Source organism: Peromyscus eremicus, chromosome 5, assembly GCF_949786415.1.
Source record: "Peromyscus eremicus chromosome 5, PerEre_H2_v1, whole genome shotgun sequence".
In the NCBI taxonomy this organism is placed as follows: Eukaryota; Metazoa; Chordata; class Mammalia; order Rodentia; family Cricetidae; genus Peromyscus; species Peromyscus eremicus.
The window spans coordinates 75,457,910-75,485,615 of record NC_081420.1 but is presented as its reverse complement, the minus strand read 5'-3'; the positions used below and the strand labels follow the sequence as shown (position 1 = coordinate 75,485,615).

Here is a 27,706-nt window from a genome sequence, read left to right as displayed (position 1 = left end):
AGACAGGACATTAGAAAATAGTTGTCCCTGAAAGGACCAGTTAAGGGAGGGGGCCAGGAGACAGGATGTTCAAGCCTCCTCACTTTGAAATATGGCAAGCTCTTACACTGGTAACTGGTCTGGCCACCCAGGAGCTTCCAGAAGTCTTTGGCTGCGTGAGTATGTGTGTTAATTCCTTCCTCAATGGTCTGGATGTATGTAGCTCTACAACCAAGCTCCCTCTTTGTCTGAATTAACGTTGCAAGTTCAGATGCCTGGAAAAGAGAGGGACACAGTGAGTTAGGAGGCAAAACCAGTGTGGTCTGCACAAAAGGACACACTCAGCCATCAGTGGAGAATGAATGCATGGCTAGAGTTGGGCGGAGAGGGTGGTGGACGTTGGTTGTCTAAGCCGAGAAAGTGTAATTGGAGGAGTGGATATATCAAGTCTTTGGAGCAATAATGCTCAGTATATGAGATTCAACTGATAACTCATGGGCTTTAGACACTATCCCTAGTCTGGGGCTTCCCCCAAGTGTGTGCAGGTGTGTGTACACATGCATGGATATGTGTGGGCCAGAGGAGGACTCTAGTCACTTTCTTCCCTTGAGACTGAACCTGAACTTGCCATTTTTACCTAGACTGGCTGGCCGGTAAGCTCCAGGAATCTGTCTGTCTCGGCCCTACAATTCTGGGGTTATAGGTACATACACCCATGAAAGAGCCACACTGGCACTTTGCAGATGTGTTGGCCACCCAGGAGTCAGCTCAGACTCAGGGCTTTCCAATTTGAGATGCGGGTCACAGACCTTCACTTCAGTACCTCACGGAAGCTTCTTCAGAGATGCTGGCAAAGGGAACACTACCTGCCCCCTCCTGCTTGAATGAAACATAAGGCATCTGAGAACCTTGGCACGGGCCAGCTGGTAGAACACCTCATTGTTGTATAAAGGACACAGCGATAGAAGCGTCTTATCATTTGGTCACCTACCTTTGCCTTCTCGATGACATTTGAGAACTCTCCTACCCACAGGAAGCAATACTGGGGAGAGAGCAGAAGGAAGCAGTCCCCGCTGCTGAGTGACGAGGCCCGAGGCTCCACCAGCCTTGTCTGCACGTGTCTTCTACCTGTGGACAAGCCCCGGCATCCTTTTTCCACCATATCCACAGACATCCATGATGGACACGTCTCTGCTACAGACCCCCCATTCTAAAGACTCTATCAGTCTGAATTCCCAGGACCAGCAGGACATGGAGGTTAAGATGGGCCACATGAGAGCAACATCACTTGATGTTGCTGATGAGGGCTTGCCCAAAGTCTCCGTGCTTCTTAGGAGCGGCCTCAAAGCCTTGGGTTTTAGCCTATCTGTGGATGCAGTGAGGCCCTTCCATCTTGGGAGGGTGGTAGGGACACCCTGCTCTCTCTTTCACATTCATGCTGCTTTTTCTCCACACAGCCTACTTCCTGTGCTTCACACCTAGCGCTGCTGTAGGGGAGGCATGCCTCCTCCTCACAGGCTCTCCTTACACAGGCCCTACCCTGTGACTCCCGGCGACTGGATGGGGTCACTTAGGAGGGAAGCACTGCCTTGTCCACTCTCAGCCCCTTCTAAGCGATCCATTGAGCTGGAGCACTCTGTGATTGCATACCTAGTGTCATTTCCACACCAGAGCCCCTCAGTTGTCTTCGGTGTGTGTTGTGTGCACAAGTGTGTGCAGGTGTGTGTACTCATGCATGGATATGTGGGGAATCAGAGGAGGACTCTAGTCACTTTCTTCGCTTGAGATTGAACCTGAACTTGCCATTTTACCTAGACTGGCTGGCCCAATCTGAACTTGCCATTTTACCTAGACTGGCTGGCCGGTAAGCTCTAGGGATCTGCCTGTCTCTGCCCTACAATTCTGGGGTTACAGGCATATACACCCACACCTGGTTCTTATGTGGGAGTCGGGGGTTCAAGCACAGGTTCTCACGCTTACATAAGAATCATTCTTACCCACCGAGCCATCTCTCCACCCTTCCCTCTTAAACACATTAAAGAGGAAATGGGTTTGCAGAAAATACTCCAGAACCCTTGGTAGAGGCAGAAGCTACTCCAGCCATCCTTCTCTTGATGATCCAGCTACAGAGGTCACCTCTAGGAGTAAAGCTGCCCCCTCCCCTTAGAGCCCTAGCTCCCTGCTGCACTTCCAAGTCTCATGTATTATAGACAAAAAGGTCAGGAGAGTGGAACCTGGGGATGGGTGAGGCTCATTTACTCCTGCATCCCCCTGATTCCTTCCCCAGGGATTTGTTTCCTTACTCTGGCTGGCCTGGATCATGTCAGACACATTTGGTAAAGTGCATGGCAATGCTGGGGTAAGCGTTATCGGGCCAGAGAAGAAACAAAAGCTGAGACTCTGGAAGGGTAAAGAACTGAGTCCAGCTCCTGTGTCCACATTCACACACTCTCAGAGCTCCAGTGGGCAGAATATTCCTGGCCTTATGGAGTCTGGGATGCCACAGTGAGGGAGGCAGCATAGCACCTAGCAAGGGAGACTCAGATCGAGTGCCTGCCCTCCCCTCACAGGCAACAGTGGATTCAGCCAGGAGTCCTCCTATGACCAGACATAGGCTTCCACAGTTCCTCTAGACTACCAGGAAGCATACCTTTAATCTGCAGCAACATGAGCTTCTTGTAGGGCACGGCGCTGTTGTTGGAGTTCTGTTCCATCAGGTTGACACTCCTCAGGCTGATGCTGCTGAAGTTCTCCCTGCTGGCCAGGCCTGCTAGAGTCACCTCTGAGAAGTTGGAATTGGATGACACTGGGAAGGAAGGTGGGGGAGGACGCTCACTGGAACGCCAAGGTTCACAGTCATAAGTGACTCCTAACCCACAGGACTTGAGTCTGAGCAGCCGTACCATCCATGCTTAATCACTGTGCACAGAATTAAATGCACATGGAAAGCGTCAACTGCTGCTGATAAGTGTCACAGCCCTTGTCACCCTACAGGAGGCCCAGTCAGTGACATGGACCAGAACCACCTCCCCAGCTTACTGTCAGATGCTAGACTCACTCCATCCAATTCTACCAACAGTGCTCAGAACTCCTAACCCCTTAGAGATGCTGGGACTGATTCCCCCTGGTAGGCATCTCTCACCAAGTCTTCACAGGTACACAGGTGACAACCTGTAGGGGTGATTCAGTTCATTTTGTGATCGATGCGATCAATTACATGGTATCTTGAGGTCCCTTGCCCTCAGACCTAAGGCTGTAAATCACAAGACGCTGGGTTTTCAATGTGGGCCAATAGCCAGCACAAGCCAAGCCCGAGACCCACAGAAGTGGAGGTGGTGGAGAGATATGTGAAAATTATGTCAATAAACCTTTATGTCTTCCTAACTCTTTGTTTTAAAAATGTTACTACTGGGGCAAAAGTCAGTCAGTGATTTTGGCTAGGATCAGACTCTAACCCTGAGAACAAAACACTAATGCTGTTTGCTGGGATTGTAAGCATGCACCACCACTAAATACTTCTTTGTAAAAAAAAAACACCCCAAAATTTGGCAAATTAGTTTATGAATGCTACAGGAAAAGAAAGATTATAGTAAAAAATAAATATTTAAATATCAAGATGACGGCTGCTATGACTATGAGGATCATTGTTTGACAGTAGTGGAACCCACGTTCTGGGTCAGATGAAGTCAGATGTGTAGCTCAGGGTCAGGTGCAGTCAGAGACCAACCTCAGTCTCTGTTCCAGAGTCCATTCCAAGTCCCCACCCTAGCCCATCTCACTGGATCCAAGCAGCCCCAGGACCTCTCTCAGAACAGTCAGAAAGCACTGGTTTAAAGTGCTGAGGTGAAGAAAGGATTGAATTTGGATTTCCACAGGAGATCTCCCAAGACACTCCTGAATAAGATTATGTGGAAAATTGCTGGGTTTGGGTTTTTCCACAGTTGAAAAGTGGCAGAATCCCCAAATCCAGAAACACACGTCTCCTTCCATCTCAAGACCCAACTCAGCAAAACAGCATCATTAAACATCACTTTAGTGAGAAACTCGAGGCAAGCAGACATGTGCAGGTGTGAATTCGCTTTTGCTAATGAATGATCTCTGAACACCCACTGGCCCGCAAGGCGGATCAAAAGGAAATAACAGGGAAGCGGGGCTCAGACCCAGAAACAGGCTCCTCCCACTCACTCTTTTCTACTTTCATCCGCTTGGACTCCATGAAGGCCACGTTTAGCCTTTGCTCCGTGTACTCCTGAAGGAGATCGTCTCTTGCTGCCAACAGTTTGAGTGGGTTCTTGGAAGCCTGGACCCGGCGCCTGGGCCTAACCGAACGCTTATGTTCCGCCACAGAAGATGTCAACCTGCGGGCAGAGCAGATGTGGCTCAGACTGTCGTCACCTTACCTTTGTAGGTCTTGGACCTGGGACAATACACGCCGCTATTTTTACTTCCGGATTTCATCCCACTACCCCTGGCGTAATGTAGTCACATCTTGGAGGTAAAGGGAGATCTGAGCCTACTGAATTGATGATTCCTTGCCCATTTGTGCCCTTGGTCTCTGTTTGGAGAGGGTCCAGTGTTACAGGACAGCTCAGTCCACTGCTGGCTAGTCTTTCTGGTTAGGGACCCCAAGACTGTCTGCATACACACAGTTGCTGCTGCTGTTACCAGCAAGTTCTCAGAGATCCGCTTAATGGCCACTGCACCTCCACTGAATCCTCTTTGCCCCATACTAAATGTTTTCTTCACACACAGCTTTGCTGTTCCCTCCACAGCTAGCATTAACTCAACCTACCAGCTCCTTGGGGAAATTAACTGTACTTGTGAAGAATATACCAGAATAAAATAGGCCTTCAGAATCAAATCTGGTCCCTGAGACTGTCCCAAGTCTGGGTAGACCAGCCTAGGGAGGTAGTGTGTCAGTGATCTGACCTCCCAATAGACTCTTGTGGTGACATCCAACTGTCAAATGCTTAGGTCTCTGCTAGGAAGCTTTCTTTGTATACCACCACTGTGTGTGTGAGCACAAATACACATTTGTTTAAATTATTATGTATCACAACTATATATAACAATTTCAGCACCAACAATTGGATGGGGAGAAGGTGAATTGAACAGAATGAAATATCCAAAGCAGTATGTCAGACCAGGAGTAGTTTATGGAAACTTTTATCAATGAACAAACACACCCTTGAAGACACAGTTGCTCTGAAAATTGCACAGGGAAAAGCAGAGACGTGCAATTTGCTTAGAACAGGTGCCTCTACTTCTGGTGATGGTATGTGGGGCTTCCTCTGGGGGCCCTCTGACCTCCCTGGTTGATAGGTATCATCTGTCCCTTGGACTACATGAATGGTTTTAGGATAGTCTTCGGAACCAAGCTGGAACAGTACAGACCAAATCTGGACTTTGAGGATCTAGTGGGAAGTGAATCTGACCACTCTGTGTTGACCGAGTAGCCTGTCCATTTGGTGCTAGAGGTGGACACCTCTTTCCTTGTGGTAGCAGTCTGACGAAGAGAGAAGCCAGCGTATGGAAAGAGCCTTGAAAGACCATGCTGCTCTCTGTACCCTCAGTGCACACCTGAGTTTGAGCTAAATTCCTCCCCAATTTCTTTTTGTTGTTGTTGTTTGTTTTTTTCTGATCTCAGTTTGATACATGTATTTTTCTGGCATCTGCCATGGATGGAATCCTAACACATGATCACTTTTAATAACCTTTGGGTGCCTCTGAGAAAATCCATGGGCATGGGTTTTATATTTTACACATCGCTGGAAGCAAAGGAACCTTGGCTCCTACTTTTCTAATTAGTTGTGCTAACCTGAGCTCATATTATCCAAATATCCAGCTATGAGTAACTTCAGTGGTGCCCAGTGGGGCAGTTGTGGGCATCTGCTAAATGGCAATACTATACTATACTATACTATACTATACTATACTATACTATACAATACTATACTATACAATACTAAAAAACATGCAATGTTGGAGTGATGGGAAAGCCAGCCACACCTTTCAAGACTGCACAAACATCCAGGGCACACACAGTAGACCTGTAAGTATAGCAGGGCAGTCACATGTGCTCCCCCTCTGCCCTGAGGAAATGGGCATCTGACTATAGAGCAAATACCCATCTGACTACAGGCAGAAGTTTCTGCTGGCAGGAACTGGGGAGCAGGTGAAGGAAGCTGCTCTTAACTCACTTGGGAGCGTATGGGTCAAAAATGACATCGAAGTCCTCCTCCAGCTCCACGGGGCTTCTGGGTATATTGTGATCCACGCTGCGGTAGAATTTGGCAAAGGTTTCATCGTCATCCAACTTCATCACCTCCTTGACAGATTTCCCAGTGACGGTGAGAACCGTTTCCTGCATCCCAGCAACTATCAGTAGTGGAGCAAAGACACCACGAGCTTTAGAGAAACGATTACTGTGACCTATCCTGCACTGCTTTAAACATCATGTCCCTCTCTAAGTTCCCAGAGTGGGTAAAGTCCCCTCTCTGCTACCTCCATCCACCATCCCCCAGCTCGCTCTACTTCTCATGTAAGGACATCCCACCTACGCAGTAATGGTCGGAACAGGAAGCAGGCTAACCTTGCCTACGCAAGAACGCGAGCATTTCTGAACTTGATCCATTTCTACCAGGGGGTAAGCTAACCTTAGTCTTGTTCCATGTTAGGATTCTGCAAACTTTTTCTGCAAAGGACTAGGAAGCATTTGGGATTTCTTTGGGGAGATCACATAGCTTATGAAGCAATTCCTCAATCCTACTTTTACAGTACAAACGTGGCTATAGACAGCAGGTCAACGAAAGGACACAGCTGTGTTCCAATAAAACTTTATTTCCAAGAGTGGGTGGAATGCTGGGGAGGTCATGGCCACTGCCTGCTGACCATGGGATAAATCACTGTTATTCCATTATGTTGGCTAGTTTTATGTCAACTTTATACAGGCTAGAGTCATTTGGGAAAAGAGAGTATCAATTGAGAAAATGCCCCCACTAGAGTGGCCTGTGGGCAAGCCTGTGGGACATTTTCTTGATTTGTGATTAACATGGGAGGCTTCAGCCCATTATGGGTGGTTCTACCCCCAGGCAGGTGGTCCTGGGTGCTATGAGAAAGCAGGCTGAACACGTCATGAGGAGCAGGACAGTAAGCAGCACTCCTCCATGACCTTATGGTCAGGTTCCAGCCCAACTTGAGTTCTTGTTCTGACTTCCCTGCACGAGGGACTACAAGCTGTAAGATAAAACACTTTCCTTTCCAAGTTGCTTTTGGTCATGGTATTTATCACTGCCATAAAAATCCTAACTAAGATAATGGCGTAGTAGATTTCATTGTTAATACATCTTACCCAGTCAGATTAGCTACTGTATTATGCCCTTAATAGTTCTGGTTTTCAGTGTTTGTGTAACTTGCAGCCTTTAGGGGTCACTGTCAACAGTAGGGACTCCTAGTACCTGGTACTTGATGACTAGATATGTTTTATCAAGAGAGAAAAGGCTATTTTTGCACCCTGCCTTTTGTGCCACTATTACATTAAAATGTTCATTGCATTATTTTTTCTTTACTAGAATTTTCTTTTAGAAATTATTTGGGATTATAAGAACAAATACCATTTGCCTTAACAGAAATGATGCCTACAACTCAAAGCTCGCCCAAGAGTACGTTGATTTTGTATTTGTACAGTAACTGCTTTACAGTGTAAAGGCAAAAATCACTGAGTTATACTTGGATTGGATGAAATCCCAAGGGTTTGGAGTTAGTAACAAGTGCATTATTGGGCGTCCCAAATTCAGGATATTATGGAATGGATCAGAGTTTGAACTTTAATTAGTACTAACTACAATTTCATTTTCTGAAGGACAACAATAGTTTGTGTGTGTGTGTGTGTGTGTGTGTGTGTGTGTGTGTGTGTGTACAAACTGCTAAAAGTATACTCAAAAGGAGAAATGTGATTGTGGACAGAAAGCCATCCGAAGTAGGATTTGGAGAACCCGCTATGGCAGTATATGCCCATCATGCTAGCACCTGGGAGGAAGATTGGGAGTTCAAGGTTATCCTTGGCTATGTAGTAAGTTCAAGGCTAGCCTAGTCTACATGAGACATTATTTCAAAAAACAAAACAACAATAATAACAAAAACAACTACAGAAAAACAAACAAACAAAAACCCCAAAAGTTAAGAAGTTGAAACTAGGGACTTGGAGGTTCTGAGAGAACAGCATGGTGTCAGGGCTTTTAAGGTTTTCTTTGTCATTCATTGAAAGCAGAGACCACGGTGTGCTGTAGTAATACAAGCTGAACCTCCCCTCTGCCTTATGGCATGTACCTTTGTTGTTCAACCTCCTTAGAAAGGTTTCCAGCCTGTCCAACTTCAGGTCCGATTCCAGCTGCATATCTGGTCTGGCTTCAATATCTAAACAAAGAGAAACCATGAGTGAGCAAGTACCCCTGGGGCTTCCCTGTGCAGATGCTCACAATACTCTGGACAGGGTGACGTACCTTCCAGGGGTTTGGAAACTGGGGTGGTGCCTCTTGATTTGCTGCAGAGAGGGGATGAGACTGGAGTTATAGCTGTGGGTGATGCCAGACCTTCAGAACATACAAAAGGAAAGTTTAGCATCTTAAAGATAAGTTTTGGAAATTCACAGAACCCAGTGAATCTGCACATGTCCCTACAGTATAAGCATATACACAAGTATGCACAGGTTAACCATCATGGCTGTGCAGGCCAAATGCAGCCGTATCTATGATTTTCCTAGTCCTATGAACTATGAAGCTGTCAAACTGGTATTCCAAAATGAACAGTGAAGACATGGGGAAACATATCCACAGCATGTAAACAGACTGAGAGTATACATGGCTCCCAGGATACACTGGAACAAGTAAAGTTTTGAAGGCCTTTTTTGGGTGGCAGGGGCCACAGAGAAAAAAGCAAATTTGTACCATTTCCCACAGAGGAAGTTAGGAGTAAGCTGTCTTGTACTAGGTGGCAAGTGGCCTTGGGCACCAGGATTCTCATCTAGTCTGGGGCAGGCGGGAGGCAGTGATAGGGTGGGCTTGTAAGCATTGGATGGAGCCTAGCCCAGAGGTCAGAAGAAACACAGGGAATACACATCAGTCCCAGCTGGGATTATGAGAGGGTCACACTCACACAGCTGAGGGATGCTAGAAACGAACATATGTTCCCTGAGACACAGGGAGGGAAGTGTTTACTCAATCCAAGGCTGAGGGACATATGAAAGGTAAGAAGGGGAATTTTAGCACAGAGTGGGCACCCAGTTGAAATATGAAAACACAGACAAATAGAGAGTTTAGAGATACCATGCCTACCCAAGTAGAAGAGGCTGGGGAGAGAAGCAAGTGTAATGTTTGTGAAGAACTGAATGAGCTGCTGCTGATCTCTGCATCTGTGTGTGTGTGTGTGTGTGTGTGTGTGTGTGTGTGTGTGTGTGTGTAAGTTTAAGAGGACATAACCTTGCTCTCCTAGGACAGCCAGAGAACATGTAAGTTACTTTCATCTACAAGGAAAGACAAAGGACTTGCTCTGCTCCTTCTCCTACAAGCTGGAGAGAGGCAAACAGAGCATAAATACAGGAAAAGGGGCAACAACTGGGAAGTGGCTTAAACTTAAATTTTGAGTAACAGGCTGGAAACTTCTCAATGTTCCTTCGCAAATACACTTGCAGGTATACATGCACACATTCTAAACTTCTTTCTGTTGCCAGGCCTGCAAAAAGCTCAGGGTTCACGAGAAAGTAAGCTTTCTTGAAATAGAGTAATGTAAGTAAAATCTGGTGTCACAGAATAGGACAGACATCAAGCCATTACTTAATTAAGGGGTGCTTGAGAGTTATCAGAAGAGTCCATTGGCTCTGAAGCTAAAAAACTAGGCTGACTCAGCAGGCTGACAGTACCAAAGCAACTAGCAAAATCTGCCCTTCTACATTGATACTGGGCAAATTCTGCTGCTGTAACGCCCCCTGCTGCCCGTCAGGCCACAATGCACAGAAGGGTTCCTAGAAGTGGGATATTGCCTTCCCAGCTAGAGACAGGGATTTCCCCACAATGCAACAGGGGATATACAGTGAAGTTTCAAAGTATTAAAACAAGCAAAGCTCTCCCCACAGCTCTTGTCAGTGAATTCTAGAAGCAATAAACAGGCACCTCCTCTCTAGGAATCTCTTCACATCTTTTCTTCATAGCACACTCTGAGTGTTTTTCTTCTGCTCTTAGAATACTAGAGAGATCTTGTGGTATGATAATTGTCACCCAGGGTGTAAGAATATAAAAAGGATAGAATGTCCGAAGGAAACCAGGAGAGCTTGGAGCTTCCTGGGGAGAAAGAATGAAACTCTGCACTTGGCTGAATGTGCCACTGGAACAGGGAGATGAGCATCTTTATAGCGGTCAGGTTGGTTTGGGTCAGGTATTCTGCAGTCAGCAAAAAAAACAGGTGCCATATAATTGCAAATCAAAAAGAACTAATAGTTCAAAATGGATGTGGTCTTTTATATTAGATTAAAAGCAAGAAAATTATTATTCACCAGAAAAATCCATGACGTATAAACAACGAGAAAATCCCACAGTGATAGACTATTCCATATCCAAACCAGCATATGTGTGTCCCCTGATGTCAGTGTGGGCCAGGGAACAAGGGTATGGTTCTGGTAGGAAGGGTCCAGTTAGGTCTTTTCAGATGAGACGGCAAAATAAAATAAAATAAAAACTAAGCAAATTGCCATCAGGATACAAGTTGGAACCAGCAGCTGGAGACTTGGTCTCTGGTTCACTTTCAATTCCAGCTGCCTTTAATCAATACGAGCCCAGACCCCTGCTTCTTGTTAATGGGGGGAGGAGAGGGGAAGAGATGTGGGGGGCAGGCTGGGCTCAAGATTACACCTGACTAAACAGTTCCATGTTCCTATGAAGAAAAGCCAGGTCCTGTCACATCCTCTGAGAGTAAATGATCTTCTGCTGTCTTTGGATGATCCCAAGGTTAACACATTTGTTTCAAAGGCTTCTTCCAATAAGAATCAAGGAAATTACCCTCCAAAGTTTGCCCGCCTCCCCCTCCCTTCTGCAAGCATCTCTAGAATGCATGCCATGGAATGAGTTAGGCTCTGTTCAGAACGGAAGGTTTGAAGAGAAAAAATGCTAACCTTATCAAGTAGATGGCAGAATCTGAAGACTAAATACATGTGAATACATTTATTCCATTAACTAGGGAGTCTGCTTTTAGATAATAGCTTGAGAAATGAAGGCACATGAATATGGATGATGTAGGAACCCTAACACTTAACCATATCCCATAGGACATGAATTAAAGCCCCAAACACCCCCAGACTCTCTGGAGACTACTAATGCATGTGACTCAGCACTCAGTTTCCTGACTCATAGCAGTTCCAGTATTCCTGGTACACTAATTGATCTGCAGGGCATCCCTCCTCCCTGGAATTCAGAGCATCTTTTGGACATCTGTCACACACCTGCAAGTTGACTTCTCTAAGCCGCAGCTTACAAAGCTAGAGCCAGAGGACATAAGAAGTGACCTGCAAGGGACTGGAGGGACTCCTTCATACTAAAATGCCTTTATTACCAAAGGCTTACTTGGTGGTGGTGCGTTGATGGGGAGGCATGTCTAGATGTACGTCAGGCCACGAGAAGATGGAAACAATTTAAAAGGAATTGTGGGGAATAATTGGTTAAAATTATTTCTATCTTTCTTTCTTTTTTTGTGTGGCAGAGCTGCAATTGTTTGTGAGACCTACAATTGTACTCAATTTCTAAACAGGCAAGTTCTGAAGTAGTGACAGATTGAATTAGGCTTCCTGTACTGAAGGGCAGCGACTGCAAAGTCCACAGCAGAAATACTTCACACAACCATCAAAACCTATTTACTCAACACCAGTGTAGTGTAATATGTAAAGACCAGGGCTTTCCCCCATTTCTACCGAGTTGTCATGTGCCATTCTACCTCCATGGATAAGTGTGCCCTATGTGTGTGCACACACATGTGCACACACACACACACACACACACACACACACACACACACACACGGGCTCTGACCTTTCTTCACCATTCTTCCTGCCACGGTGAACTGGGTGGAGTCATTGGCTGCACCTCTCCCCTTCGTCTTCCATGCTTCCTCTCGCACAGTGATGAGGTGTTTCCTCTCCTCAATCGTCATCTGGCTCTCTCGACTTTCTGCAACCCGCTGTGGACAAAGTGCACAGGAGGGGAAATAAGAGGAGAAATCACAGAGGTGTGCACTTCAGCCTGGCAGCATTTCCCCAGTGAAAAAAACAGGTCAAGACACAAAGCTGCCATGTTTGACCTGTCTCCTGAGGCCTGGATGAATTAATGAAGAAAGCTTACCCCTACGTGCTCACAAAGAACATAGTTAGTCAAAAACATTTCATCTAAGTCAGCTCCCCAAGAGTATGAGTGATGGTGAAGTAAGGAAGCCAGTTAGAAGGAATGTGAATTACAAGATTCCCCAGGACTGGGTGGGCCTCTGGTTCAGTGGTGATGTCACCTGGGGAGTTAGGTAGCCAGGGGAGCCTAAGAGAAGGCTCCAGATAATAACAGATCTAACACCCGTGATTTACTTTGTGGTAGACATAACCTACACAGAGAACAATGGTTCTCAGCATTTGAGTCTCTAATAGGTGATTTCATTGACAAATGTCAGCTTCCCCATCATCTAATCTATGAATTTTCCTTGCACATGATTCTTTAGCACACCTTCATGGCCAGACGTGATTCTGACATCCTTAGTAATTAGAAGAGGTGAAGATCTTGTACCAATACATGACAGCTAAACGCAATGCATGATCCTAGTATGGGTTCAGGGGTGGGCTTAGTAAGGCTGTTATTGGAGAAAATTGACACAGTTTAAATACAGATGTGGGTTTTGTACACAAGATGCCAACATTGAGTCTCTTGTCTTGACCACTGCATCACTGAATCATGGGCATGGGGGAAAACACCCTTGACTATAGGAAGTTCATGCTTAAGTACTAAATGGAGCAGGTCTCCATATTACTCAAACTTGTGCATTGTTTGGGAAGGAAAGGTAAAATTAGACACATAAAGTCAAACACATCCACATACACAGCCACAAACACAGATACACATATACATACACATTCATGCATAGTCACACACACAAACACAATCACACACATTCACCGTAGTAACACACACACACACACACACACACACACACACACACACTCACACACACACACACATACATACTCATATATCCAACCACACATACAGTCTAACACATAAGGACAGTCACAGAGACACAGATACATACTCACACAGTCACCCATGACATGGGAGAGGGGACTAGGAGAGAGGTAGAGGGAAGAGGCAGGAAGAGTGAATATCAGGAATCAGAGGGTAAGGGAGAGGGTATAGGGGAGTATCCCACCTCTTATGGAAACTTCTCTAGAAGTCTTAACTGTTGCCAATATGGAAGTTACCAACAATTAAAAACAAAAGCAAGAACATTTAAAAACCTTTCACGCAGGACTGACAAGATGACCCTAATTCCAAAGAAGGCTTGAGTTAGTAATTTACTAAATAAACTATGGGGTTGTCATGACAGAAAGACGCAATGAAGTCTGAGAGAATTGAGTTTGCTTGAAAATGCAATGTCCAGAGTAAAGTTTAATTAAACCAATAGAACATATGGCTAAAGTATTTCCAGAAATATTCAGAATGCCTTTAAAATTGGTTCCTTTCTCTATGGTGAGTTCATGGTCTCTCCAAAGAGCAGGGTGTGAAAATGCGGTGCAGTTAATGACTCAGAAAAATGCTTGAATCAACAACGTGGCTGTCCTCGAAACACCTAAAATGCCTTCCTGGAAGACGAACGATCTGAGCCCTGAGATGAAGCAACTCAGCCCAAAGTTTCCAGAAGGAATATTTTTCATTTCCTTCTAAATGCGAGTATTAAACACAGAAGATTTTCTTTTGCTGGAAATTTCTATATTTCAACTTGGCTAGTTGTCGTGTTTGGCTAGTTCACATGCCTTGACCGTCCAAGGCTCTAGAAGGAGTAATGAATATGCAGTTGTGTACTCCCTGAAAAACCTATAAAATCCACCCAAGGTATGAAACCTCTCAAAGCATGAAATAAAACAAAACAAAACAAAACTACCTTTGTCCCTTTCTTTTTTCGGTTTGAAACTTCATTATTGTCTTGCTTTTCTTTCTAAATTTTTCTTTTCTTGTTTAATTCTGTTAAGTTCTGCCTCATGTCCTGGGGTTAGCAGATGGATGCTTAGGAGCCTGGAATAGTGAGAGAGAGGCAGAACAGGAGGCAGAGGACCTACCTCATCTCTAAGTCCTCCTTTCAAATACTGATGCCATCACTATGGGAGAGAAGCAGAGGGAATGAGAAAGGATGTGGGGGCAGGGTGTAGGGAAAAGAGAAACAGTTGGAGAAAGGAGGTGAGCAGACACATCAGGACAGTCAGTGAGGCGTTTCCAGGTCAGCGGATGCTCAGATCGGCTTGTTTTTTCCTAAGCTCCTGGGAAATCATAGCAAATCTCCACATTTCACCCACAGGGATGAGATAAGACAGGAGACTGCAGCTCAGGTATCATTAGGACTAGTAGTCAATTAAAACGCAAAATTCCTCCACAGTTAGCAAGTTTCATAGGAAGAACTATTATAATCTGGCTTTTAAGCTTTTACCTTACGCTGAATAAATGTAAGGTAAAATAGCAGAAATAATAGAAGAATACACTAAGTAATAGAGATAAGGTCAAACCACAAAATTCTGTGTAATGGTAAAGAATTTAGCTTTGCTTTCCCCTGAACAAAGATTTTGATCCATGTTCGCATACAGTGTCAAGTGATCTAAAATTGGAAAGAATGGTGAAAAAGCCTTGTGCCTAGAACTTAAAGTGATTTCAGTCTGGTCCTATAGCCAGCTGGGGGCTTCTGTAGGATGACAGGTAGAATAACACCTCATTCTACACAGCCTTGGAGCAGGCCAGGAAGCAGAGGATGTGTGTGCCTCACAGAACCTGTGCACTGTTCAAACGCACTGTTTCCTTCCCTGTCTCTTGTATCATGACCACCACAGCTGGAGCAAAGTAAAGGACTCACCTGGTCACTGACCACTGATAAACCATAGCCAAGTTAACACATTTTATTTATGTGAGTAAGCTGTTAAGAAGTAAAAATACATTGTTTTAGATGGTCTAAAGTTTGAGGTCATAAAACATAAATTGCTTTTGATAAATGTTATTTTTCTTTTAACCTAAAAAATTCATGAGGAGATATCTCATGTTCATGGATAGATGTTCAACTCAGTTTTCACCAATGTGATGATCTATAAATGCAACGTAGTCCCAGTAAAAATCCCGGCAGGATCTTTTAAAAACAGACAAACTTATCCTGAACTTGAATCCCTACAGAGAAGGGAGAGCCTGAGGGCAGGCCACAGGAAGTGAAGAGGAGTGAAAGCTGAAGGCTCAACTTTAAGGTTCATAAAGCTGCAGGAATCAGGACAGCCAGGCCTTGACTATGTCAACAGAAAAGGATGGAAAGCCCAGAACAGACACGCACACCTCCACCTGACCCCACACCTCCACCTGACCCCACACCTCCACCTGACCCCACACCTCCACCTGACCCCACACCTTCACCTGACCCCCAAACCCCTACCTGACCCCACACCTCCACCTGACCCCACACCTCCACTTGAACCCCACACCTCCACCTGACCCCCACACCTCCACCTGATCCCCACACCCCCACCTGACCCCACACCTCCACCTGACCCCACACCTCCACCTGACCCCACACCTCCACCTGACCCCCACACCTCCACCTGACTCCACACCTCCACCTGACCCCACACCTCCACCTGACCCCCAAACCCCTACCTGACCCCACACCTCCACCTGACCCCACACCTCCACTTGAACCCCACACCTCCACCTGACCCCCACACCTCCACCTGATCCCCACACCCCCACCTGACCCCCACACCTAATACCTGACCCCCACACCTCCACCTGACCCCACACCTAACACCTGACCCCCACACCTCCATCTGATCCCCACATCTCCACCTGACCCCACACCCCCACCTGACCCCACACCTCCACCTGATCCCCACACCTAACACCTGACCCCATACCTCCACCTGACCCCACACCTCTACATCTGACCCCACACCTCCACCTGACCTCCACACCTTCATCTCATCTGACCCCATACCTCCACCTGATCCCACACCTCCACCTGATCCCCACACCTAACACCTGACCCCCACACATAACACCTGACCCCCACACATAACACCTGACCCCCACACCTAACACCTGACCCCACACCTACATCTGACCCCACACCTCCACTTGACCCCCACACCTCCATCTGACCCCACACCTAACACCTGACCCCACACCTCCACCTGACCCCCACCTCCATCTGACCCCCACACCTCCACTTGACCCCACACCTCCACCTGACCCCCACACCTCCACCTGACCCCACACCTCCACCTGACCCCACACCTTCACCTGACCCCCACACCTCCACCTGATCCCCACACCTAACACCTGAGCCCCACACCTCCACCTGACTGAACGTTGAAGAGGAAAGAAATCAAGGCAATCCAATGGCGAGAAGAGCATTCTTAAGAAGTCGTGTGCTGGAATATGTGCGTGCTTGCTTATATGCAAAACAAAAATCACACCTAGATTAGATCATATAAAATCCACAAAAACTAACTTCAAGTGGTTCATAGACTTATAGGTGAAAGGTAAAACTATAAAACTTGTAGAAGATAATAGGAGAAAAATCCAGACATGAACTTAATCACACACACAAACACACACCCTGCCCGGCCCCACTACTGAGATCAAACCTATGGCCTCATGCATGCTGTATTTCCCAGCCTGGGTATAATTATTTTTTTGGTAGAATACCAAAGGCGTGATTCATGAAATAACTAGCTGGCAAGCTGGGCTTTACTGAGATTAATAAACTGCTCTGTGAAAGAGCCTGTCAGAAGAATGAGAAGACAAACCACAGGATGGGAGGAAATATTTGTAAAACATAGTTAATACAGGAGTGCCATCCAAGATACACAAAGGGCTTTTAAAACTCAACGATTGGGAACCAAATTGACCAGCCATCTGCAGAGATACACTACCAAAGAAGATATATGCATAGAAAATAAGCACATGACAATACATTCGATGTGAAACACTATGAGAAACTTACATATTAAAATGAGACCCTATGATATATCTCTTGGAATGGCCAAAATCTAACACACTGACATTAAATGCTGGTATAGATGTCGAGCGACAGGACTCTTCATTGGATGCGGGAGGAGTGTGAAATGATACAGCCACTGTGAAAGCCAGCTGGGAGTTTCTTAGGAAATCAAGCATGCTGTTACTGTAGGATTCCACGATCATATCCTAAAGCTTGTGTCTTAACAGAACACTGCATGTGCAATTTTGTTTATAGCTGCTTTGCTCACAATTGCCAAACATGAAAGCAACCATCGAGGGGGTGAATGCCTAAATAAACCTCGTCCATTGAGACACATGAAGATTGTCCAGCACTGAAGAGAAACGAGCTCCCAGGGTACAAGAAGGCACAGGGCAAGGGAAACTTCCTGTTTCCAGCTCCACAGAAACAGTATGATCAGCGGTTGATCAAAAGCAGGTGGCTGGGAAGGATGGTCTGGGGAGCACAAAGGATGTTCGGGGAGGGACGCCATCCTGTATGCAGCACAGTGGTAGATGATGTGGATCAGGCGGAGATTTCGCCAACAGTGACCTGGGCAGGAAAGCACCGTACAAGCTGGAGCAATAGTTAACTCTCATGTTTTCTGGGCTTCTGCCTTAGGACGGAAAGGCTAGAGACAGAAAAAGTGAACCTTCTCCTTATACCAGTTTCACGACCTCGAGGGGAATTCACACTACTGAATCCACCTAAAATTTTGGAGTGAAGGATGGGGTGTGGATTGACCCAAAATATGAAAAATATGAAAAAGTTAAACACACACACAATCACATTCAGATACACACAGTCTCCCTCGGCCCCTTTTCTCCACACACACATGAAATGCCACAAAAGAATTGCTTCTTTCCCAAATGAAGCCTTCTTTACCACTAAGAAATTGCAATGAGGCTTATAGGCTTTTCCTCACCTGGTTAACAGATACAAAAGACAGGTGTTTATGGGCAGCAGGTATAGCAGGAGAATAAGTAGAAGCAAATACAGGTTCCTAGAGGGCAAAGCAAGAGGATTAGAGGTAAGACTGGAAGATGGACTGGCATGTGGGAGTGGGGAGTGAGCTGGGGAGAAGAGAGGCAAACTATGAATTTTCTAGCAGAGTTAATGTTTTCATTGCAATTTTGGTTCTTTCTCAGAACACTCTTCTTTTGAGTGTCAGTGCTGAATGGCACACACCCCACACAGCCCAGCCCCTGCACCTGAGGCAGGGTGGTGCAGTAGTTAGTAAGTTCACGGCAGATTACTGCAATATAAGTATACATGTATCTTTAGTTAGAGATGAGACCTGGGCCTTTTCCCAACAGTTTAAATACATTTATGTATTACCTATTAAAACATTTAATACATAAATGATTACTTTCTTTATGGCATTTTCATAATATGACTTAAAAATAGTTTAAGGACACAGGATCAACTTCCGCACTGGATGAAAGCTGTATATTGCCTAGGAATACAAAAACAAAACAAAACAAAAACAAACAGAGAAGGCACTGGGCACCATAGATGCTATGACACTGGAAGACATGTTAACTGCTGTGAGGTCAGTCACCTATACTTAGGTGAGCAGAGTGAGCCTCTATCCATCTAAGTGACTATGAAGCATTACTCCTTCAAAGCTGGGTTTGTTTTTTTCCTTGTTTCAGATAAGGTTTCCAGAGAACTTCACAAGGAGCCAGACAAAATTATAGTCACTGTGACACTGTTCAGATGACCTGCACTTACCTGAGGTGCTCCTATGCCATTAAAAAAATGCTACATAGGACCACTCAGCATGCTCAGGATGCTCAGGAATGTGTCAGCCTCCCTCTGTATGTGACAAGTTTTTCCTATACTATATATACACACAAATATACATATAGATATATACATATTTGAGTTTCCCAATAAAAATCCTGGCCTTTCCTTCTCAAAGCATGGCTCTGAGGGTTCTCTGTAGTGTTCTCTCTCTGCTCTTCTGTCTCCTGGCTGTGTATCCAAGCTTTGCACCCATCAGGGGAACCCACCATGTTTGGTTACAGAAAGACACCTGCGTTAGAGTCAGGCTTACCCAAAGCAGATTAGAAATGGCATTATCATCTGTAAATCCTCCTTCTTCCTATAGGTTAAAACAAACAGGAGACATTGTAGAGGACTGGAGGAGCAGAGTATGCTGGGGTGTCACCATCACTCTGTGCCTGGGTTCAGTCAGTCAAAAGCATGCGCATGCTCACATTCCAGTGCGGTGAACAGCAAGCGATCTCATTCCTCAGGGGCAGTACGACACCCGTGAGCAGACATCCAACAGCTTGCTTGTCCTACTGTCCCCCCCATCAATCTGCTTTCTCCTCAGCTATGGCAGACAATTCCAGCACGAATGTGGAAGGGGTTGCTTCCTTGGATTTTCAGGACCTTTTTTTGGTGGTATCTGAGATCTCAGCCTGAACTGACTTCATTAGAGCAGAAGCAGAAAGGCCGCCCCGTCCCCACTTGGGACTCACACACAGATACACACCTGAAAACAGCCAGGTTTTATTTCATGGACAAAGTCCCAGACACTGGATGGCTGTCTTCAAAAGGACACGGGAGCCACCTTACATGCTGCAATGCTGACTAGGCCCACACAGGGCTGGGATGTAGTGAGTTGGTGAAAATAAAGAACTGTCATTTTCTAGGAAGAAGATATCTGGAAGGCCACTTCTTTAAGACCTTGTTTTGTTTTCCTTTCTCTTGATGGACATGGAATCAAATCCTGCTCAAGAGCGCATGTCCCTCGAAGTGTGGACCTAGTCCGTGCCACCACCTAGTGGCTTTTGGATCCTTATCACTAGGTGCAAATGCCATATCCAGAAGCCCAGCTGCTTGTCTGCTCACCCTGACCTGCACTAACTCAAGTCCAGGAAGCAGGCACGGAGGGTGGTGAGGGAGAGGGGAGAAGGGAGCCTGGGTGACTTCCATGGGAAGGGAGGCAAGCTGGGGATAATCAGTGCTCTTAAGAGTCAATTCATCAATCTTGATATTTGAGGAATATAATTAGAAAGCGAACAACTGCTCCCTGGGGCTGAAATCCGAGAACAAAAAGGAAAATTCTTACTTCCTTCAAAGCTATTCATGAACCCAAATAAGACCATATTATCACATAGGACCCCAAATGAGACATGGGTGAGAGCACCCCGATTTCTTTTCTTTGGGGACAACTCCTTTGACAGAGAAAATGGATACAGATTTTTGAGGCATTTATTAATTTTGTTGTTGTTGCTTTGACATAGGGAACATTCTGTAGCCTGTGCTGTCCTGAAACTTACTAGGCAGCCTAGGCTGGCCTCGAACACACAGAAATCCCCCTGTCTCAGTTTCCTGAGTGCTAGAATTATAAGTATCTGCCACTATGCCCATCCCATGCCCTAGTGTCTTTTTTTTTTAATCTTTTTTTTTGTGCATATGGGTGTTTTGGCTGCATGTATGTCTGCGCACCGAGCACATGCATGGTGCCCACAGAAGCCAGAAAACGGTGTCATATCTCCTGGAACTAGAGTTTCAGGCAGTTTGTGAACACTCGTGTGGGTGCTGGGAATTGAATCTGGATCCTCTGGAAGAGCAGCCAGTGCTCTTAACTACTGAGCCACCCGCCCTGCCCCCCCGCCCCGGCCCTGCTAGTGTCTTTTCTAGGGTCTCACTAGATTCTCAAAGTTTTAAATTATCAATATGGCATTAATAGAAACGGAAATTTACTTTATTTCTGTGGGGTGTGTGTGTGTGTGTGTGTGTGTGTGTGTGTGTGTGTGTGTGTGTGTGTATGCACATGTGTGCACATACAGAGGCCAGAGGTCAATGCTGCGTATCTTTCTCCAGCGTTTTCCACCTTTTCCGACAGCGTCAATCACTGAACCTGAAGTTTGATGATTTCTAGACTAGCTGGCCAGCAGGTGTGATGGCGTAACAAACACTCACCAGACCTGCCTTTTATGTGAGTGCTGTGGATCCATAATCAGGTCCTCGTGCTTAGGAGACAAGTGTGTTACTGACTGTGCCAACTCTCCAGCCCCTAATGTTCTTATTTTTTTCTGAAACAATGTCTCACTCTGTAGCCAAAGCTGCCCTGAAACTCACTATGGAGCTTAGGTTAGTCTTGAACTCAAAGCAAGCCTCCTGTCCCAGCCTCCAGAGTGGAAGCGCTGGGACTGTAGGTATGTGTCACCATGCTGGGGTATGTTCTTTTCTTAAGGTGGGTGCCGGAACACTTAAATTCCCCACATGCCCTCCACGACATGCTTCCTGGCCAGGACTGCATGGATCTTCACGGGAGAGATGGGCATGACTTACTGAGACCTCTCTCACGTCCGCCTCTTCTCAGTCCCCACAGCTGCGACCTGCGTTCGTGTACCAAATACCATGACCGAGAAAATGTTTGGTAACACAAACGTGTGCTGTTTGAAGGATTCAGAAGCTGGGGTTCCAGCTGTTTTGTGCCTGGATGTAAGAATGGATGGTGGCAGTACCTGCCCTCCTCCAGCCACCCATGGGCAAGTCTAATCTAGCTTAAGGACCAGGCTCATGTCTGCATGTGCACATCACCAACGTCTCCTTCCCTTCTCCAGGGTGGCACTCAGGCCCCTGGAGTAACTTTTCAAGCATGCCTAGGTGGGCATCTCAAGAAACACCAGATGTAAGACACTTTGCCTACGTCATCTGAGCGCGGTGAAATAGTGGACTTGGGTAGACTGGCAGCCCTGGGGAAGAAATGAACCCGCACGTTGCCAGAGGCAAACCACTTGACCTTAACAGAACTTGAGACTTCCTCATGTGAAGGACGTGGGACCGAAATAGACTGGCTTATTTTAACTTCAAAGAGCTTATTGTCTAGGCCAAAGTGAACTGGGCAACCGAGGAGCCTAGGAACAGTGAGTTCCCCAGGGCTGCAGAAGCCGAGTGAGCCCAAGGTGGCTCTGCACATGCCGGTGCAGCCTGTGTGCAGAGCCTAGAGTCCTGCTCTTTCCAGAGCCCGGTTTTCTATCCCAAGAGTGGGTGCGGGGGCAGCCTGAGTCGCTCACCTGTAAGGACATTCGTCTGGGCAGTTCGGACCCATCCTCTACCCACATGTTCTGGAAATAACAGGAGCCCTCACTCTCCCAAGGAGATGACGGACTTCTGCACTGTCCAAGGGGAACCTGTCTCACCCTGAGCTTCGGTTTTGTCTTCACCTAACTGTGGGTGAAAACTCTCAAAGTGACCACACTGGGGAGTAACGTCATGTACAGCTGATAGCTCTGCTGTGAAGGCATATGCAGAAGTCATTTTTGGACCAATCACTTCAAGATTCTCTTTCTGTGGTGTTTGGGGTGGAACACAGGGCCCTAGTACACACTAGGCCAAACGCTTGACCACTGAGCCCCATCCCAGTCCTAAGGTTCTTTAAATAAAGTTGTGGCCCAGGGAATAAGTTATTTGGGGACCTGGTTTTTTTTAAAACCTTGAAATCTCAATTTTACATATATGTTTAATATCTAGGTATAGTTAAAGACATTATAAATGGCTGACAATGATATGTCTTTTGGGATCATCTTCATCACCCTGTATATCTCAAGCTAAATAATCCAAATATATTTTATACCTGAGAACACACATGGCTGGGAACTAAATGTCCTCAGTCTTTACCTTTAACAACATGTATGTCTCAAAAAAGAGAACTCCAATTGCCATTCCAGTAGTGCTTGTGTGGACAGAGAAGTACTGTGTTGTGTGATCTGGGACCTCACTTCACTATCCTGTGGGCGCACTCATTTTCATGTATGTTTTTAATATGCAGAGGTCACACTCAGAATTTTTCTCACCGCTACTACTATTTATTTACTTGTTTGTTTATTTGTTTATTTTCTTGTTTATTTGTATTTGTAAGATGGGCTTTTACTATGCTGCCTTGGCTACTCTCAAATTTCTGGGGCCCAAATAATTCATCTGATTCAACCTATGAAATCACTGGATAGGCACGAGCCAGCATACCTGGCTTCAGATGGCTCTCTTAGGGGCCCCCATGATCCTCTAGCTGGACCTTAGTGTGCGTGTGTGTGTGCGTGTGTGTGTGTGTGTGTGTGTGTGTGTGTGTGTGTGTGTGTGGTGTGCGTGTGTGTGTGTGGTGTGCATGTGCGTGTGCGTGCGCGTGCGTGTGCGTGTGTGTGTTTTCTGTCTGAACACTTTAGAAGACACTGGAAGCTGGGTAGTTGGGTGTGGCTCAGGTGAATCACTCTGCCTCAGCCAGCAAGCACACTTGTGTTCTTGGAGTCAGCGGGCAAGGGCATCGTGGCTAAAGCATGGGTTACCTGGCCAAGGCTGACGATCACTACATTTGTGATTCAAAAAGTCATGGCTATGCCCACATAGGAAATGCTTGCGCATGCAAACTAATTTAACTGAAATTCATATATAGGTCCTCAACAAAAGCCATACCTCATCATCATGAAACAGGCTTAAGGTGAGGCAGTCAGTCCTCATGGACCACAATTAGGCTCTCAGTTTTCATAATTAGGTCTTAAATCTCTGCATAAGAAATTTAAGTCCATGTTTGATGTGTAGCTTATAAACTGTGGTGAGCTGTTGTCTCATTTGAAAGACTTTAGTCACATTCTAACACCAGACTTCATTTAAGATCTAACTGTGAACACATTTGGAAACCGAGGCACTTGTTTGCTGAGGCAACCGTGTGGTGCTGGTACCAATCCTTGGCCTCAAGCCTTGACTTCAGGGTCAGTTTTAGCAGCTTTGTGACAAACCGTGTCTCCTAAGGGCAAGGAAGTGCCAGTGCTCTGCAGAGCAGGGGTCATTAAGCCACGTACACTTATTCCCAAGACACACAAGTGTGAAGTTAGTGAGGCGGACACGGTACCTTCTTCAGGGACTGTTCCACCTCCTGGATGTGCAGGCTGCTGCTGGCTTTGCCATATTCCTGCTTCCGAATCAGTCTGTTCTTCCAGTCCTCCTCTCCACTCTTCTTCAACAGTGCCAGCCTGGAAGGAAGATACACCGATGGAGAGTTCAGCACCTCACTCTCAGAACCTACGAGAACCGCTTTTCCAAGACGATTCTAAAGGTGTTCTAGTTGGTCGGAAAGAAAAGCTGAAAACAGACTTGTCCGATAAAAGATGCTCCATCATCCCTGGAAGGAAACCTACAGCTCTACTTTCCTCTTGCCCTGGTGCTGAGAGCTAGGGAGGAGAGAAAAAGAACTCTCCCCAGTGAAATGTCTTCTAGTGACCCCTTCTGGCCACTGGGTGAAATAACACTTAAAGATGCGCTGCAGTTCTTTGCAGTAAACACTTCTGGAAAGGACTTAAAAACATAAAGAGCAGGAATGTGTAACAGCAGAGGTGATGCTCAACAAAATAAATTATACTCATGTATGGAAATTTCATGATGAAACCCTGATTGGTACAATAACTATACACTAATTAAAAACAGAAAAATACGGCATCTTGGTATCATACTATGATGTCCTCACTTTCTTCTAGTCTCAGCCCTGGTCTTTCCCCCATGGATTAACCCTGTCTTTACCGTGTATCCTTACACAAAAACGACCTTCTAAAAACCCATTTAAGAAGTTATTAGTTCAACTTTCTCCAAGGGAAAAAAAATACCGCCCCCCCCCCCAAAAAAAATCTCATTAATGGAGACTTCTACCAGCACATTTAGCTCAGGCACTGCAAGACTTTATCTAAAGCTGCTTGCACATTTGGTGCTCTCTGAAAAGCCAGTTTCCAGAACAAGAGGCTATTTTAGAAAGCTATGTTATCACAAAGGAAAACATCTCAGCCATTTCAGTTCAACAGACAAAAGGACAAATAGGACCTCTGAGGCTCCCTGAGGCTGGTGTTCAAACAACTTAAGGATTCGGGGGGAAACTAGGAAATGAGGTGATGAGACCCCCATTCCCTTATGCATTCTGACAGGATATGCCTTTGACCACAATACCTGACCCACAACACTGGCTGCCAGGCTGCCAATCAGCTGCAGTCTGAGTTTGGACATTGTTGTGGCTTGGATATGAAATGCCCCTACGGGCTCATGTGTTTGAACACCTGGTCCTCAGCTGGTTTGAGGAGGTGCTGTTTGAGGAGGCCGTGGAATATTTAGGGTATGGGCTTAGCCGTAGGGGTGGGGCTTGAGGTTTATAGCCTGCCCCCAGTACTGGCTTAAGCGCTCTGCTTCTTCTAAAACATGAGCAAGCTCTTGCTGCCATAGATGGTGGCTCCCTCCACCATGTCTTCCCTACCACAGTGAACTCTGACCCCTGCTCTGCCCAGTTGCTACTTGTCAGGTATTCGGTCCCACTAGTGAGAACAGTGGTTAATATAGCCCTTTTCATTTCCACTGAGGCACATCACTCTCCCTGCCCTATTTGTCAGGCATGAACTGGACATGGGGCTCTCCAAGGCCCCACGTGCGAAATTTCCTGATTCTATTCAGTATCTGTATTGGAGGTAGGATGCCTTACACTCCGTGATAAAAGCTTAGTCACTCATTTGCTGGTGGTTCTTGGATACAATCCAGGGCCTCAAACATGCTAGGCAAGTGCTCTGCTGCTGAACTGCATATGATAAAGGAGTTTTTGCTAAGCAAATAAGGAACCAAATTCTATATTTAACAAGAATCCATTCTACTTACAAATGTATGCATAATCATCTTTTATACTTTCCATCCTTCTATCACATAATGTAAATGAGCTCTGAACAACTTCCTAAAGGACACAGAACTTTGAACTTTGGGTCCAGCCCCTCCTCAACCTCTTCCTCCTTTTCTAATCTCTCTGTCTTATGTGGCAGCAGATAAGACCACAAAAAAGGCCCATTCTATAAACTCACATGAGCTGTCTTCAACTCAATGCAGGCTCACAAAGCTTAAGCCACCATTTAGACTTAAATTCTACAGTTCTCCAACACTAACATGGCTACTTCATGTCTGAGAACACCAAATCTAAATTCCTTCATATGTTTTAATTTCAGCTCATATTAAATAATGACTATTATTTATCCTGTCCCAATTACTTTGAATGTGTCCATTTTATTGCAATAAGAAAAAGAATTTCAAAAAGTCAAATTATTAAAAAGAAATAATCCCGACGGTGAGAGCCGAAAGCATCAGGAAATAAGGCTTCTAGCTAGTGGACACGCCAGGCCTTCGCTCCCCCAAAGAGGGACATGTCCGAGCCATCATCTGGAGGGGCATCCCACTGTCACTCACCCTGCAAACTGCACTCAGAACCAGCTCCTCACTTGTTTTCCTTTGGACTCAGAGCAGGCATTCTTGGCCTTCATTTCAATCAGATTGGAGTCTAAACAATTATAGAGTGCAAACCCTCAGAAGCAGAGACTGTTAAAGATGATGAGGCCAGCAAACAGCTTCTCAACAGAGGAACAGTTCCCCTGGGGCTGCTCTGAGGGACAGGAGGCTAATTCAGAAAACGCAAACTGTGGAGTCTACAATCACTCGGCTGCCTTCCTCATGCTCCCCTGAAGTGCACAGACATCTTCAAGAAACTGCATTTTGTTCTCATCACACAGAGTAGGAATCCAGGTGCTGACAGGTCAAGGTTCCTCTGAGCCAGGGCCTCCTGCGTGTTAGTGGGAGAGGAGGTGTGATTCCAAATCCTGCCTCTCCAAGTCCCAGTTATTTCCTCCCATGAGAAGTGAGCTGAGCGGACTCACAGTGCCTATCTCTGTCAGGAAGAGCAGACCTTTTCCAGTTTCCCTGTGATGTTCTCTCAGTCCTTTGCAGGATGGCTGCAGAGAATCATTCCATTCTAAAGCCCTGAAAGCTTGCTTCTCAATATGCTGGTTCCTTTACCTTCCAAAGACTCCAGAGTAACCAAAATAATATGGGAGAAACTGCTTCAGTTGAGCCCATGTGGTACTTGGCCCAGCCCTTATTTCCACAGTACAAATGATGAATAACTTCATAATAACACACAGTGAATCTGAGTGCATTATCCTGTCCCTTCTGATTTCCTATTTGGTGTTCAACAAGCTGTGGAGGGTGGCGGATCTTTCTAGTCTTGTTCCCTACTCTGGCAGTCTCGTAGCCCTTCATCACCACAGCAGAGGGCTAAGGTCTGGGTCGACACATGACATAAATCCCCCCTGTGCAATGCCAACGATTGTCAGCGCTTTTAACATCTGCCAAGTCTGAGGGCTATTTGTGGGCTGTGATGTGGAGAGCTGGGGCATCTGCTTAGTCTGAGGCTCTATACCCAGTGAGTGGCATAGTATTAGCTTGCTAACACACTGGCCTGGCCCAGGGCCAATGGGACATGTGCTTACCAGGCTGCTGGGGTGTGTGTGTGTGTCTATGGCTCTTGCCACAGCCCATGCTCTTCAGCAGGAATTCTGGCTTGAGAGCCTGCTGGATGAGGACAAGTTTTTCCAGGCTCATAACAGGGATGGGTCAAGCAAGGGGCAGGCAGACCACGTGC

At 46.0% G+C, this 27,706-nt stretch overlaps 1 protein-coding gene across 1 annotated transcript in view; it reads right to left on the bottom strand.

The window, feature by feature from the left end:
* The window catches only part of Svil (supervillin), a 207,153-nt gene that overhangs the window by 25,740 nt on the left and 153,707 nt on the right, over positions 1-27,706 (bottom strand). The window contains exons 18-27 of the mRNA XM_059263727.1: positions 24,128-24,248; positions 19,319-19,366; positions 12,051-12,198; positions 8,481-8,570; positions 8,308-8,394; positions 6,180-6,357; positions 4,165-4,337; positions 2,630-2,785; positions 971-1,107; positions 107-254 (exon numbers count right to left, since the gene is read on the bottom strand). Coding sequence (XP_059119710.1) covers positions 107-254; positions 971-1,107; positions 2,630-2,785; positions 4,165-4,337; positions 6,180-6,357; positions 8,308-8,394; positions 8,481-8,570; positions 12,051-12,198; positions 19,319-19,366; positions 24,128-24,248 — 1,286 coding nt within the window. The remainder of the gene's footprint in view (positions 1-106; positions 255-970; positions 1,108-2,629; positions 2,786-4,164; positions 4,338-6,179; positions 6,358-8,307; positions 8,395-8,480; positions 8,571-12,050; positions 12,199-19,318; positions 19,367-24,127; positions 24,249-27,706) is intronic.